The 14,847-nt window shown below is 47.8% G+C and overlaps 1 protein-coding gene across 5 annotated transcripts in view; it reads right to left on the bottom strand.

Annotated features, from left to right (window-relative positions):
• Positions 1 to 14,847, bottom strand: part of tlk1a (tousled-like kinase 1a) — a 279,213-nt gene that overhangs the window by 14,730 nt on the left and 249,636 nt on the right. For all 5 annotated transcript variants that reach the window (XM_072475834.1, XM_072475818.1, XM_072475826.1 and 2 more), the window contains one exon: positions 10,038 to 10,176. In XM_072475834.1, coding sequence (XP_072331935.1) covers positions 10,038 to 10,176 — 139 coding nt within the window. The remainder of the gene's footprint in view (positions 1 to 10,037; positions 10,177 to 14,847) is intronic.

Genomic DNA, 14,847 nt, shown 5'->3' with positions numbered 1-14,847 from the left:
TGAACCACTGAGCCGAACCCCTTAACATGAACTTAATCCGTTCTAACTTTATAAACCCTGCCATATCGTTTATCCACGTCGCCACACCCGGGGGTTTGGCTTCCTTCCACATTAACAATATCCTGCGCCGGGCTACAAGGGACGCAAAGGCCAACACGTCAGCCTCTCTCGCCTCCTGCACTCCCGGCTCTTCTGCAACCCCAAATATAGCCAACCCCCAGCTTGGTTCGACCCGGACCCCCACCACCTTCGGAAGCACCTTTGCCACCCCCACCCAGAACCCCTGTAGTGCCGGGCATGACCAGAACATGTGGGTGTGATTCGCTGGGCCTCTCGAGCATCTCGCACACCTATCCTCTACCCCAAAAAATTTACTAAGCCGTGCTCCAGTCATATGCGTCCTGTGTAGCACCTTAAATTGTATCAGGCTTAGCCTGGCACACGAGGACGATGAGTTTACCCTATGTAGGGCATCAGCCCACAGCCCCTCCTCAATCTCCTCCCCCAGTTCTTCTTCCCATTTCCCTTTCAGCTCATCTACCATGATCTCCCCCTCGTCCCTCATCTCCCTATATATGTCCGCCACCTTACCGCCCCCCCCCCCCCCCCCCCGGTCCCCCCCCCGTCCCCCGTCCCCCCCCCCGTCCCCCGTCCCCCCCCCCTCCCCGTCCCCCCATGTCTCTGAGATCACTCTATCCTGCACTTCCTGCGTCGGGAGCTGCGGGAATTCCCTCACCTGTTGCCTCGCAAAAGCCCTCACTTGCATATACCGAAATGCATTCCCTTGGGGCAACCCATATTTCTCAGTCAGCGCTCCCAGACTCGCAAACGTCCCATCTACAAATAGATCTCTTAGTTGTACTACCCCAGCTCTTTGCCATGCTCCAAATCCCCCATCCATTCTCCCCGGAACGAACCTATGATTGTTTATTATCGGGACCGCACCGAAGCTCCCGTCCCTCCCCTATGCCGTCTCCACTGCCCCCAAATTCTCAATGTAGCCACCACCACCGGGCTTGTGGTGTATTTCTTTGGTGAGAACGGCAACGGCGCCGTCACCATTGCTTGCAGGCTAGTCCCCCTGCAGGACGCCCTCTCCAATCTCTTCCACACCGCTCCCTCCCCTTCTCCCATCCACTTACACACCATTGAAACATTGGCGGCCCAGTAGTACTCACTTAGGCTCGGTAGTGCCAGTCCCCCCCCTGTACCTACTACGCTGCAAGAATCCCCGCCTCACTCTCGGGGTCTTCCCAGCCCACACAAAACTCATAATGCTCTTCTCAATTCTTTTGAAAAAAGCCTTCGTGATCACCACCGGGAGGCACTGGAACACAAAAAGGAATCTCGGGAGGACCACCATTTTAACCGCCTGCACCCTACCTGCCAATGACAGGGACACCATGTCCCATCTCTTGAAATCCTCCTCCATCTGTTCCACCAACCGTGTTAAATTAAGCCTATGTAATGTACCCCAATTCTTGGCTATCTGGATCCCCAGGTACCGGAAGTCCCTTGTTACCTTCCTCAACGGTAAATCCTCTATCTCTCTGCTCTGCTCCCCCGGATGCACCACAAATAACTCACTTTTCCTCATGTTCAGTTTATACCCTGAAAAATCCCCAAACTCCCCAAGTATCCGTATTATCTCTGGCATCCCCTCCGTCGGGTCCGCCACATATAGCAACAAATCATCCGCATACAGAGATACCCGGTGTTCTTCTCCCTCCCCAAGTACTCCCCTCCACTTCCTGGAACCCATCACTGCTATGGCCAGGGGTTCAATCACCAGTGCAAACAATAATGGGGACAGAGGACATCCCTGCCTCGTCCCTCTATGGAGCCGAAAATAGTCAGACCCCCGTCCATTCGTGACCACGCTCGCCATCGGGGCCCTATACAGCAACTGTACCCACCTGATATACCCGTCCCCAAAGCCAAATCTCCTCAACACCTCCCACAAATAATCCCACTCCACTCTATCAAATGCTTTCTCGGCATCCATCGCCACCACTATCTCCGCTTCCCTCTCTGGTGGGGGCATCATCATTACCCTAGCAGCCTCCGTATATTTGTATTTAGCTGTCTCCCCATCACAAACCCAGTTTGGTCCTCATGAACCACCCCCGGGACACAATCCTCTATCCTCATTGCCATTACCTTGGCCAGAATCTTAGCATCCACATTCAGGAGGGAAATGGGCCTGTATGACCCGCATTGCAGCGGGTCTTTTTCCTTCTTTAGGAGGAGCGATATTGTTGCCTCTGACATAGTCGGGGACAGCTGCCCCCTTTCCCTCGCCTCATTAAAGGTTCTCATCAGTAGCGGGGCCAGCAAGTCCAAATATTTCTTATAGAATTCAACTGGGAATCCGTCTGGTCCCGGGGCCTTCCCCGCCTGCATGCTCCCAATCCCTTTCACTACTTCCTCCGTCTCAATCTGTGCTCCCAGCCCCACTCTCTCCTGCTCCTCCACCGTAGGAAATTCCAGCTGATCCAGAAAGCACATCATTCTCTCCTTCCCGTCCGGGGGCTGAGCTTCATATAGTCTTTCGTAAAATGCCTTGAACACTCCATTCACTCTTTCCGCTCCCATGCTCCATCTCTCCCTCCTCATCTCTCACCCCCCCTATCTCCCTCGCTGCTCCCCTTTTCCTCAGTTGGTGAGCCAACAACCTACTCGCCTTCTCCCCATATTCGTACTGTACACTCTGTGCCTTCCTCCATTGTGCCTCTGCATTACCCGTAGTCAACAAGTCAAATTCTACATGTAGCCTTTGCCTTTCCCTGTACAGTCCCTCCTCCGGTGCCTCCGCGTATTGTCTGTCCACCCTCAGAAGTTCTTTCAACAGCCGCTCCCTTTCCCTACCCTCCTGCTTTCCTTTATGTGCCCTAATAGATATCAGCTCCCCTCTAACCACTGCCTTCAGCGCCTCCCAGACCACTCCCACCTGTACCTCCCCATTATCATTAAGTTCCAAGTACCTTTCAATACACCCCCTCACCCTTAAACACACACCCTCATCTGCCAATAATCCCATGTCCATTCTCCAGGGTGGAAGCTGTTGTTTTTCTTCCCCTATCTCCAGGTCCACCCAGTGTGGAGCATGATCCGAGATGGCTATAGCCGTGTACTCCGTCCCCGTCACCTTTGGGATCAGTGCCCTCCCCAAAAAAAAAAAATCTATTCGTGAAAATACTTTGTGTACATAGGAGAAAAACGAAAACTTCTTACTCCTAGGTCTACTAAATCTCCAGGGATCTACTCCTCCCATGTACTCCATAAAATCCTTAAGCACCCTAGCTGCAGCCGGCCTCCTTCCGGTCCTGGACCTCGATCTGTCCAGCCCTGGGTCCAGCATCGTATTAAAGTCTCCACCCATTACCAACTTCCCCACTTCTAGGTCCGGGATTCGTCCTAACATACGCCTCATAAAATTGGCATCATCCCAGTTCGGGGCATACACGTTCACTAATACCACCGCCTCCCCTTGCAGTTTGCCACTCACCATCACGTATCTGCCCCCACTATAGTCTTTGCCTCAAACATTACCCGCTTCCCCACTAGTATGGCCACCCCCCTGTTTTTTGCGTCTAGCCCCGAATGAAACACCTGCCCCACCCATCCTTTGCGTGGTCTAACCTGGTCTATCAGCTTCAGATGCGTCTCCTGAAGCATAACCACATCTGCCTTAAGTTTCTTTAGGTGTACAAGTACCCGTGCCCTCTTAATTGGCCCGTTCAGCCCTCTCACATTCCACGTGATCAACCGGGTTGGGGGGCTCTTTACCCCCACCCCCACTTGACGACTAGCCATTTCCTTTTTCAATCCAGCTCCTCACCCGGTTCCCACGTAGCTGTATCCCCCCCAGGCGGCGCACCCCCGCCCCGACCCCCCCTCCCATACCAGCTCCCCCTTCTCCCCAGCAGCAGCAACCCAGTTAACCCCCCCCCCCCCCCCACCGCTAGATCCCAAGCTAGCGTAATTGCACCCCCCATGTTGCTCCCAGAAGTCAGCAAACTCTGGCCGACCTCGGCTTCCCCCCCGTGACCTCGGCTCACACTGTGCGAGGCCCCCTCCTTCCTGCTTCCCTGTTCCTGCCATGATTACCATAGCGCGGGAACAAAGCCTGCGCTTCCCTTTTGGCCCCGCCCCCAATGGCCGGCGCCCTCAGCTCCTCATCCTCCCTCACCCCCTCCCCCACGACATGGGGAAGAGAGAGAAGTTACAGGGTCGCAGGTTTAACAACTTGGGAAGTCATCTCTTCCCCCTTTTCCCCCCTTCATCCCACATATTCACCCCCCCACTTTTGTCCCAAACGTTCTTTTTCTGGCCTGCTCACTCCAGCTTCTCCTCGACAATAAACGTCCACGCCTCATCTGCCGTTTCGAAGTAGTGGTGTTTCCCTAGATGTGTGACCCACAGTCTTGCCGGTTGCAGCATTCCGAATTTGACCTTCCTTGGCCCGATTAAAGCTCGCCCTCCTTCTCGCCACCTCCGCACTCCAGTCTTGATATACGCGGATCACCGCGTTCTCCCACCTACTGCTCCGAGTTTTCTTTGCCCATCTGAGGGCCATCTCTCTGTCCTTGTATCGGAGAAATCTCACCACTATTGCTCGAGGAATTTCTCCAGCCCTCGGTCTTCGCGCCATAACCCTCCACCTTCAGCGGACCCGTCGGGGCCTCCGATCCCATTAACGAGTGCAGCATCGTGCTCACATATGCCCCGACGTCCGCCCCTTTTGCACCTTCGGGAAGACCAAGAATCCTTAGGTTCTTCCTCCTCGCATTATTCTCCAGCACCTCCAGCCTTTCCACACATCTTTTGTGTTGTGCCTCGTGGATCTCCATTTTCACCACCAGGCCCTGTATGTTGTCCTCATTCTCAGCAGCCTTTGCCTTCACGACCCGAAGCTCCTGTTCCTGGGTCTTTTGCTCCTCCTTTAGCCCCTCAATCGCTTGTAATATCGGGGCCAACAGCTCCTTCTTCATCTCCTTTTTGAGTTCATCTACGCAACGCCGCAGGAACTCTTGTTGGTCAGGGCCCCATATTAAACTGCCTCCTTCCGACGCCATCTTGCTTTGTGCTTGCCTTCCTTGCCGCTGCTCTAGAGGATCCACCGCAATCCGGCTACTTTCCTCTCTTTTTTCCATCCGTGTCCAGGGGGGATTCCCTTCTGGATTACCGCACAGTGTTATTTGCCGTTAAAATTGCCGATGGGGCTCCTATTAAGAGCCCAAAAGTCCGTTCCACCGGGAGCTGCCGAAACGTGCGACTTAGCTGGTCATCGCCGCACCCGGAAGCCCTCAAGGAGCAAATTAGCGTGGCCAACCCTGCACATCTTTGGGTTGTGGGGTTGAGACCCACACAGACACTGAGAGAATGTGCAAATTCCACACGGACAGTGACAAGGGGCCGGGATTGAACCCTGGTCCTCGGCTCCGTGAGGATATCTGTTGTTCTTACCTGATCTTAGACCTTCAAAGGCATCTAGACAAATACATGGATAGGATGAGTATAGGGGGATACGGCAAAAGGAAGTGCTGAGGGGTTTGGCCCAGGGTGGTATATGACCAGTAACAGGCTTGGAGTGCCGAAGGGCCTGTTCCTGTGCTGTTCTTTGTTCTGGCCTAGATGTGATTGCAGACCCAGAGCAATGTGTTTTTTACTACCCTCCGAAATGTACCTCAATTGTACCAAACTGCTGCAGAAAGCTCGACAGACACCCAACCCAGGTACCATAAATGACAACGGCACACACAGCCCTGTTGACCCTGTAAAGTCCTCTTTACTAACATTTGGAGCCTTGTGCCAAATTGGGAGAGATTACCACATGACAGTCACGCAACAGCCTGTCATTGGCATACTCACTGAATAATATTTTACAGGCAATGATCTTCATGCATGCCGAATCATGACTCCGTATGTTGAGGAAGCAAGGGGGTTGCAGAAGGACTTGGACAAGCTAGGAGAGTGGGCAATGAAGTGGCAAATGAAATACAAAATGGAAAAGTGTGAGGTTATGCACTTTGGAAGGAGGAATCTAGGCATAGACTATTTTCTAAATGGGGAAATGCTTCGGAAATCAGGAGCACAAAGGGACTTGGGAGCCCTTGTTCACGATTCTCTTCAGGTTAATGTGCAGATTCAGTCGGCAGTTAAGAAGCAAATGCAATGTTAGCATTCATGTCAAGGGGGTTAAAATACAAGACCATGGATGTGCTTCTGAGGCTGTATAAGGCTCTGGCCAGACCCCATTTGGAGTATTGTGAGCAGTTTTGGGCCCCATATCTAAGGAAGGATGTGTTGGCCTTGGAAAGGGTCCAGAGGAGGTTCACAAAAGTGATCCCCGGGATGAAGAACTTGTCGTATGATGAATGTTTGAGGACTCTGGGTTGGAGTTTAGAAGGATGAGGGGGGGATCTTATTGAAAAGTACAAGATACTGCGAGGCCTGGATAGAGTGGACGTGGAGAGGATGTTTCCACTTGTAGGAAAAACTAGAAACAGAGGACACCATCTCAGATTGAGGGACAATCCTTTAAAACAGAGATGAGGAGGAATTTTTTCAGCCAGTGGGTGGTGAATCTGTGGAACTCTTTGCCGCAGAAGGCTGTGGAGGCCAATCCACTGAGTGTCTTTAAGGCAGAGATAGATAGGTTCTTGATTAATAAGGGGATCAGGGGTTATGGGAGAAGGCAGGAGAATGAAGATGAGAAAATATCAGCCATGATTGAATGGCGGAGCAGACTAGATGGGCCAAGTTCTGCTCCTATGTCTTATGGTATCCCATGACGTGTCATGGCATCAGGTCAAATATGGGCAGGGAAACCTCCTTGCAGATCATCTGGCATCCCTCCTTAGCTGATGAATCAGCGATCTTGCATGTTGAACACCAATTGGAAGAAGCATTGAGGGTGGCTTGGGCCAGATGAACTGTGGGTGAAAATTTCCATGCCTATTACTAAGAGTCTGAGTCCTGAAGTACACAGCCACTAGACTGAACCTATGGCAGATGATGAGGGAACAAACAAGAGGTAAAAACCCTACCTGACCTTGACCTCACCGATCTACCAGTTACAGATGCATCTGTCTAGGACATTATCAGTAGCAGTGACCATTGCACAGTACTTATGGAGATAAAGCCCCATTTTCAAACTGAGGATACTCTCCATTGGGTTGTGCGGTATTACCGCTGTGCTAAATGGGTTATATTTAGAATGGATAGAACTCAAAACTAGGCAGTCATGAGGTGCTGTGGGCCATCAGCAGCAACAGAATTTTATTCAACCCCAATCTGTAATGGCCCAATATGCCCTTCACTCTACCACCAAGCTGGCGGATCTACCCTGGTTCAATGGAGAGTGTAGGAGAAATTGCCAGGAGGAGCACTACTCTACAGGAGAGTGAGTTCACATATCTTTTTATTAAAACAGTAAAAAATATATACAAGGCCAATCGGTACAAACTGTTACCCGCCAAGCAGTGTTTGACATTTAAATCAGGCAGCTCTGATTGGTCAGAGCATTGCCTGGGGGAAATGAACCAATGAAGGCCAGCACCTATTGTGTTTAACTGAAACAGGTGCACATGTTCTTTCTGTCTACAAAGAACAGACCCCTGTTTACTATGTGTAAGTAGCTTCCAGTACACGGAAACCTGCCACACTGAACCTGAATGACAATCTTCAATTGATCGTCAGTGTCATTCTTAGCAGACTGTGGATTATTTAGCAAATGTTGTAAAATCGTGGAATCACATCTAATGTTGCACACTGTGTTTTGGGTTTTTACAAGCACTTGCTGGTTGGGCACGGTCTGCACCCTGTTCAAACAGCTGAAGAGATGTGCAGTTTGATACGATCCGCCTTTCTTTGAGACTTGAGACACCATACTGGCACTGGAATTCATATACCACATTAGTAATTTGTGTGATAGGCAGAACGTCCTTTCGGCTTGACAGCAGTATTCTGTTGGTGCTGAATACCACTCCTGATGCTACTGGATAGTAGCAACCAAATGTTTGCTGTTCGCAATGGGCAAAGTACAGGCAGTATCCAACCAGTGCATGTTTGCAAAACTCAAAACAAAGTGTTCAACATTAGATGTGATTCCACGATTAGACAATGTTTGCTAAATCTTCAGTGTGCGAAGAATTACGCTGACAACCAATTTAAGACTCAGTCAGGCTTGCAGTGTGGCTCATTTGCTTCTACTGGATGCTATATATATTAATACACTGGGCCTTGTTCTTTGCAGATAGAAAGAACATGTGCACACATTCAGTTAAACAAAATAAGTGACATCCACTCGCTGTTCATTCTCCAGGACATTGCATCAAGCTGCTTGGTTGAAATTTCAGCCAATGCTTGGCAGTTAACCATCAGCTAGTGTACTCTCCATGGTAATGCCTATACCAATCAGTGTTAACTTTCCAACTCATCAGCATTATCTTCGTGCACAGTATAAATTTGTTATTTCCCCTGACATCGGTATTCATGTGAACGGTCCTGATGAGTGCAAGATGAAAAGCTTTACCAAAAAAATTCTCTATGCTCATCCAGTCTGTGCGGAATCTGCGGGGGTTTCTTCCGGATGCTCCGGTTTCCTCCCACAAGTCCCTAAAGATGTGCTTGTTAGAATTGGACATTCTGAATTCTCCCTCTGTGTACTCGAACAGGCGCCAGAGTGTGGCGAGTAGAGGCTTTTCACAGTAACTTCATTGCAGTGTTAATGTAAGCCTACTTGTGACAATAAAGATTATCATTACCAAACAACTATTAGCATTCCTTTTATTTTCAGTGCTGCTGGGTGAGGGATAAACATTGGTCAGGACATTTTGGGAACTTTACTGCCCTTAGCTGATTAATGCAATAGGATCTTACATTCACCCAAGGTAGTAGATGGAACTTTGACTTAATGCATCATTGGAAAGACTGCCGTATACAATATTAATCTGGATTGTGTGCTTAAGTCTCCGTAGTGGGGCTATATTAAAGGAGCTATATGAAAGTTATTAAATTATATTAATTTCAGAAAAACATCATTAAAAAAGATCCATATAGACAACTGTAACTAAAAGAATATATCCTTCAATGGAAATTAAATCTTCCAGAAAAATAAGTTTAAATGCAGTTGCAGTTCCAGATGGTAGATCTATCTCATCATCTCATCAGATGCAATGTTTATGCAACCATTTTGTAATAACTGCAGGGTATAATTCTAATGAATGAAAATATTGCCATACTTACTCAAATTATTTTCAAACCTCCATCTTTTAATGCACTTTTTGACAATGTTGCTTTAAAAAAAATATATATTTAAAGTACCAATTCTTTTTTTGCCAATTAAGGGGCAATTTAGCATGGCCAATCCACCTACCCTGCACATCTTTGGGTTGTGGGGATGAGACCCATGCAGACTGGAGAATGTGCAAACGCCACAAGGACAGTGACCCGGGGCCGGGATCAAACCCGGGTCCTCAGCACCTTGAGGCAGCAGTGCTAACCACTGTGCCACCGTGCCACCCATTTGACAATGTTTCTAAGCAAAATCATGCCGTGTTACTAGAAATGGCTTGAAAACAAAAACTTCCAAACTCTCAGAAATTAACAACTTCAATTTTATCAGCTCCAGGGTCCCAGATTCCCGGCTTGGGTCACTGTCTGTGCGGAGTCTGCACGTTCTCCACCTGTCTGCGTGGGTTTCCTCAGGGTGCTCCGGTTTCCTCCCACAAGTACCAAAAGACGTGATGTTAGGGAATTTGGACATTCTGAATTCTCCCTCAGTGTACCTGAACAGGCGCCGGAATGTGGCGACTAGGGGCTTTTCACAGTAACTTAATGCAGTGTTAATGTAAGCCTACTTGTGACAATAAAGATTACTTTACTTTTACTTTACTTTATCAGCTCGGGTTATTTGCTCGTAGTACATTTCAAAGATCATATTACTAGGAGCCATTTCCAAATAGAAACCCCAAGCTGTGAATGAAATGACATTTCATGAACACTCAGCTGAAATAATTTGTAGGGTTTACCAGTATGTTCCAGCTCCTTGAGATGTCAGATCCATTCCATCTACAGCATTATAATTATCATCATCCATAATTTTTGATAAGCCAAAATCAGTTATTTTTATTTCTCCACATGCAGTTCCATCAACCAAGAGGATATTACCTAAATGTAAAATAAAATACCCATGTTACCTGCATTTTACTTGGATTTAAAAAAAAAGTTAAACTGCTTTCATATTTGCCTGGGTTCAAGTTCCACATTACCATATCAAGATTTAAAAAAATTCTTGAGACTTGCAACCAAAAATATCAGTTTTTAAAATCTCCTTCATTAGCAACAATCTTAAGGTCAGTTAAATGCACTGTTCCAACAGCAGGTCTGTAATTTGGTGGTAACATCATGACATCACACATGTATGATTCTTTTCTGGTGTCATTAGGAGGCCTATTCAATCAGTCGAATACTCCATGCAAACACACTGGCCACAGAACATCACAACAAGCCTATGGTTTGCTCAGAATGCTATACTACAATAGTGTAGTTAATTTATCTGTAATAGAAGAGAACAAGCAACTCAGTCACCTCACTCTCCTAGTATCTTGGCTGGAATGCAAAAACAGTTGAAGTCATTACAAGCTTCTCCATATCATTTATAGGCAAAAATGAATGTGGAAACGATTTGGCCGATGAAGGTCCAAAGTTTGATTCCATGTCTGTGCAGAGTTGACTGATATCAACAGGGATAAGAGAGGATGAAGACAAAATTGTCTGAAAATTAGGTGTTGAAGGCAAGAAAGTTTGAAGTCTTTTTGTGACAAGGAATCATGCTCACATTATCGCGCAAAGCAGCAAAGTCACTGCAGCGTGGGATACTGAGGAACAATAGCACTTGTTACTTGTGGCAAAATGCAAATGCTTCTAGACCACTTGAGATTAACATAGATTAACATAGAATTTACAGTGCAGAAGGAGGCCATTCGGCCCATCGAGACTGCACCGGCTCTTGGAAAAAGCACCCTACCCAAGGTCAACACCTCCACCCTATCCCCATAACCCAGTAACCCCACCCAACACTAAGGGCAATTTTGGACACTAAGGGCAATTTATCATGGCCAATCCACCTAACCTGCACATCTTTGGACTGTGGGAGGAAACCGGAGCACCCGGAGAAAATCCACGCATACACGGGGAGGATGTGCAGACTCCACACAGTGACCCAAGCCGGAATCGAACTCGAGACCCTGGAGCTGTGAAGCAATTGTGCTATCCACAATGCTCCCGTGGGTGGAATTGTAAAAGTAGCATGACATAAATGCAGCTAGGTTCATTTTTGGACGTTAAATCTAAGTTACCCGATCTGGAATGGCCACCGTTTTCCAGTTATTTCATTATAGAGGGAACAGACTATGAACCCTAATGAAGTACGAGTGATGCCCAAGAAAGGAAAGATATGTGACGGTGAAAAGGTGGGGCAGTGGCACGGAGGCTGCGCGCTAAGCCATGGGGGCCACATGAGCAGTGAGGAGAGTCTCCTGAGGTTGCTGTTTGCATTAACCATAGTGTGAGCACTGCAGCACATTTCCAGGTATGTGCGTGCCCAGTCTGACATGCTTAGAATTCTGCGAGTAGGTAAGTAGGAGCAGTGTTGGGAACAAACACCTGCACTCCCTCCCTAACCAATCGCACACCCTATCCTCGCAAATTCTGCACAGCTGACCTGTAACTCAAGTATGATCTCCCCCACATTGACACAGCACCTGACTTGCTCAGCAAGCCCACACCTGCTTAATTCACAGATGGCTTATCACACGAACACTGGAAGAGTAGTGGACCAAATTAATGCCTCCAGTTTCCTTGACAGTGACTCGAGCTGTTGATGCAGATGGCAGCTCGGTCTGACCTGGCTCTTGGTGAGTGATGGCTCCCCTGCTCCAGCCTTATTACTTGCAGAGTATCCCTCCTCTGTTCAATTTCTGGTTGTTCGCCATGGTTCCTCAGAGGATACTGAACGATTGGTGACGGTACAAGTCTCCCGCATGTCATGCATGGGACTGGCCAGAATAACGGCTCCAGCTCCTCAAACCACAGGTTCCGTCCTTCCCTTGCTGATCCCCTAAACATAGATTCTGTGCCTTGAGGAGCAGCAAGAGCAGGTGGAAGGGAACCTGTAATTGCAGGAGCTCGTGAGGCAGAATCGGAGACTGCTGGAGCACCTGTCTCTCCCACACCTGCTGTTCCTACAAATCAACTCTGCAGTCAGTTCCTGCTCTCACTGACAGCGGAGTTGCGATTTCAGAGGCTTCAATGTCAGAAATCTGCCAAAAGATTGAGGTTTTTCATCCCTGTATTAAGCAAAACAGCAAATAGGGATTTACAACTGGCATCAGCAATCTCAGGTGGATATATATCTTGCATACAGCACTCTTAACACAGAAAAATACTTAAGAAGGAGATGGGAGGACATTGATAAATTTGAATTGGTTGAACATTGAAAGTGGCTGCTGAGATAATGCGTGCGTTGGTTGTATTCTTCCAAACTTGCTTAGATTCTGGAAAGGTCCCAGTAGATTGGAAAGCCACAAATATAACAGCTATTCAAGAAAGAAGGGAAGCAGGAAACAAGATACTACAGGCCAGTTAGTCGAACATCTTCATAGATCTTCATAGAATTCACAGTGCAGAAGGAGGCCATTCGGCCCATCGAGTCTACACCAGCCCTTGAAAGAGCACCCTACTTAAACCCACACCTCCACCCTATACCCGTAATCCCATCTAACCTTTGGACACGAAGGGGCAATTTAGCATGGCCAATCCACCTAACCTGCACATTTTTGGACAGTGGGAGGAAACCGGAGCACCCGGAGGAAACTCACTCAGACACGAGGAGAAAGTGCAAACTCTACACAGTCACCCGAGGCCGGAATTGAACCCAGGTCCTGAAGCTGTGAGGCAGCAGTGCTAATCACTGTGCCACCCATTGTGAAATGGTAAAATTCATCATTGAGGAGGAAGTAGTAGGGTATTCAGAAAATCAATACAATCAGGTAGTCAATATGGTTTTGCGAAAGGAAAATTGTGTTTGACAAATTAATTTTTAGGTCATTTTTAGGTTAGCAAACTGTAATGAGTGGAGTGCCATAGGGATCATCAGTGCTTTGGCCTAAACGATCTATGATCAATATTAATGATTTGGATGAAGGGACCAAATGTATTGTAGTCAAATTTGCTGATGATACAAAGATAGGTAGGAAAGCAAGTTGAGAGAAGCATATAAAAACAAGCCATGAGAAAGGTACAGAGTCTGCAAAAGAACATAGTAGGTTTTGCAGACTAAGTGGACAAAAAGGAGTTTAACGTGGGAAAATGTGAGGTTGTCCACTTTGATGGGAAGAAAAGCAACATTTTTTAAAAAAAATCAATTTTACAGGATGTGTGCTTCGTTGGCTATCCCTAATTGCTCAGTGAGCTGCCCTCTTGAACCACTGATGTCCATGTGGTGCAGGTACACCCACCAGGTTATTACGGAAGTTCCAGGATTTTGAGCCAGCAACAGCGAAGGAATGGCAATATATTTCCAAGTCAGGATGGTGGGTGACTCGCAGGGGAACATCCAAGTGGTGGTGTTCCCATGTATCGACTGCCCTCGTCCTTCTAGATGGTGGTGGTCGTGGGTTTGGAAGGTGCTGCCGAAGGAGACTGAGTTCCTGCAGTGCATCTTGTAGATGGTACACACTGCTGCCACTGTGCGTCAGTGGTAGAGGGAGTGAATGTTTGTGGACGAGGTGCCAATCAAGTGGGCTGCTTTGTCCTTGATGGCGTCAAGTTTCTCAAATGCTTTTGAAGCTGCATTCATCCAGGCAAGTGGGGAGTATTCCATTACACTCCTGATTTATGTCTTGTAGGTGGTGAAAAGGCTTTGGGGAGTCAGGCTGAGAGTTACTTGCTGGAGGATTCCTAGCCTCCGACCTGCTCTTGTAACCACAGTATTTATATGGCTATTCCAGTTGTGTCTGGTCAATGGTTAAAAATGGAGGATTCAGTGATGGCAATGCCATTGAATGTCAATGTTTGATTCTCTCTTATTGATGATGGTTATTGCCTGGCACTTGTGTGACACCAATGTTACTTGCCATTTAACAGCCCAAGCCTGGATATTTTTCAGGTCTTGCTGTATTTGCACGTGGACTGCTTCAGTGTCTGAGGAGTTGCAATCATGAGTGAACATCCTTACATCTGACCGTATGGTGGAAGGTTGATGAAGTAGCTAAAGATGGTTGGATCTAGGACACTACCCGGAGGAACTCCTGCAGTAATACCTCAGGACTGAGATGACTGACCTACAGCAAATAGATTAGCCATCTTCCTTTGCGACAACCAGTGGAGAGTTTCCCCCCCCCCCCCCAATTCCCATTGACTCCAGTTTTCTATGGCTATTTGATGCCGTATTCAATCAGATGCTGCTTTGATATCAAGGGTAGTCACGCTCACCTCTGGAGTTTAGTGCTTTTGTCCATGTTTGAACTAAAGCTTTAATGAAGTCAGGAGCTCAATGACCCTGGCAGAACCCACACTGAATGTCAGTGAGCAGGTTATTGGTAAATAAGAGCCGCTTGATAGCGCTGTTTATGACCCCTTCCATCACTTAACTGATGATTGAGAGGAGATCGATAGGACGATAATTGGCCGGATAGGATTCGTCCTGCTTTGTGTGTACAGGACATATCACGGCAATTTTCCACATTGCTGGGTAGACACCAGTGTTGTAGCCGCACTGGAACAGCTTGGCTAGGGACATGGCAAGTTCTGAAGCACAAGACGTCAATTCTATTGTGG

The sequence above is a fragment of the Scyliorhinus torazame genome, chromosome 2 (genome assembly GCF_047496885.1).
Source record: "Scyliorhinus torazame isolate Kashiwa2021f chromosome 2, sScyTor2.1, whole genome shotgun sequence".
NCBI classification, from domain to species: Eukaryota; Metazoa; Chordata; class Chondrichthyes; order Carcharhiniformes; family Scyliorhinidae; genus Scyliorhinus; species Scyliorhinus torazame.
The sequence above is the reverse complement of the archived record's forward strand: the minus strand, read 5'-3'. Positions and strand labels throughout refer to the sequence as shown.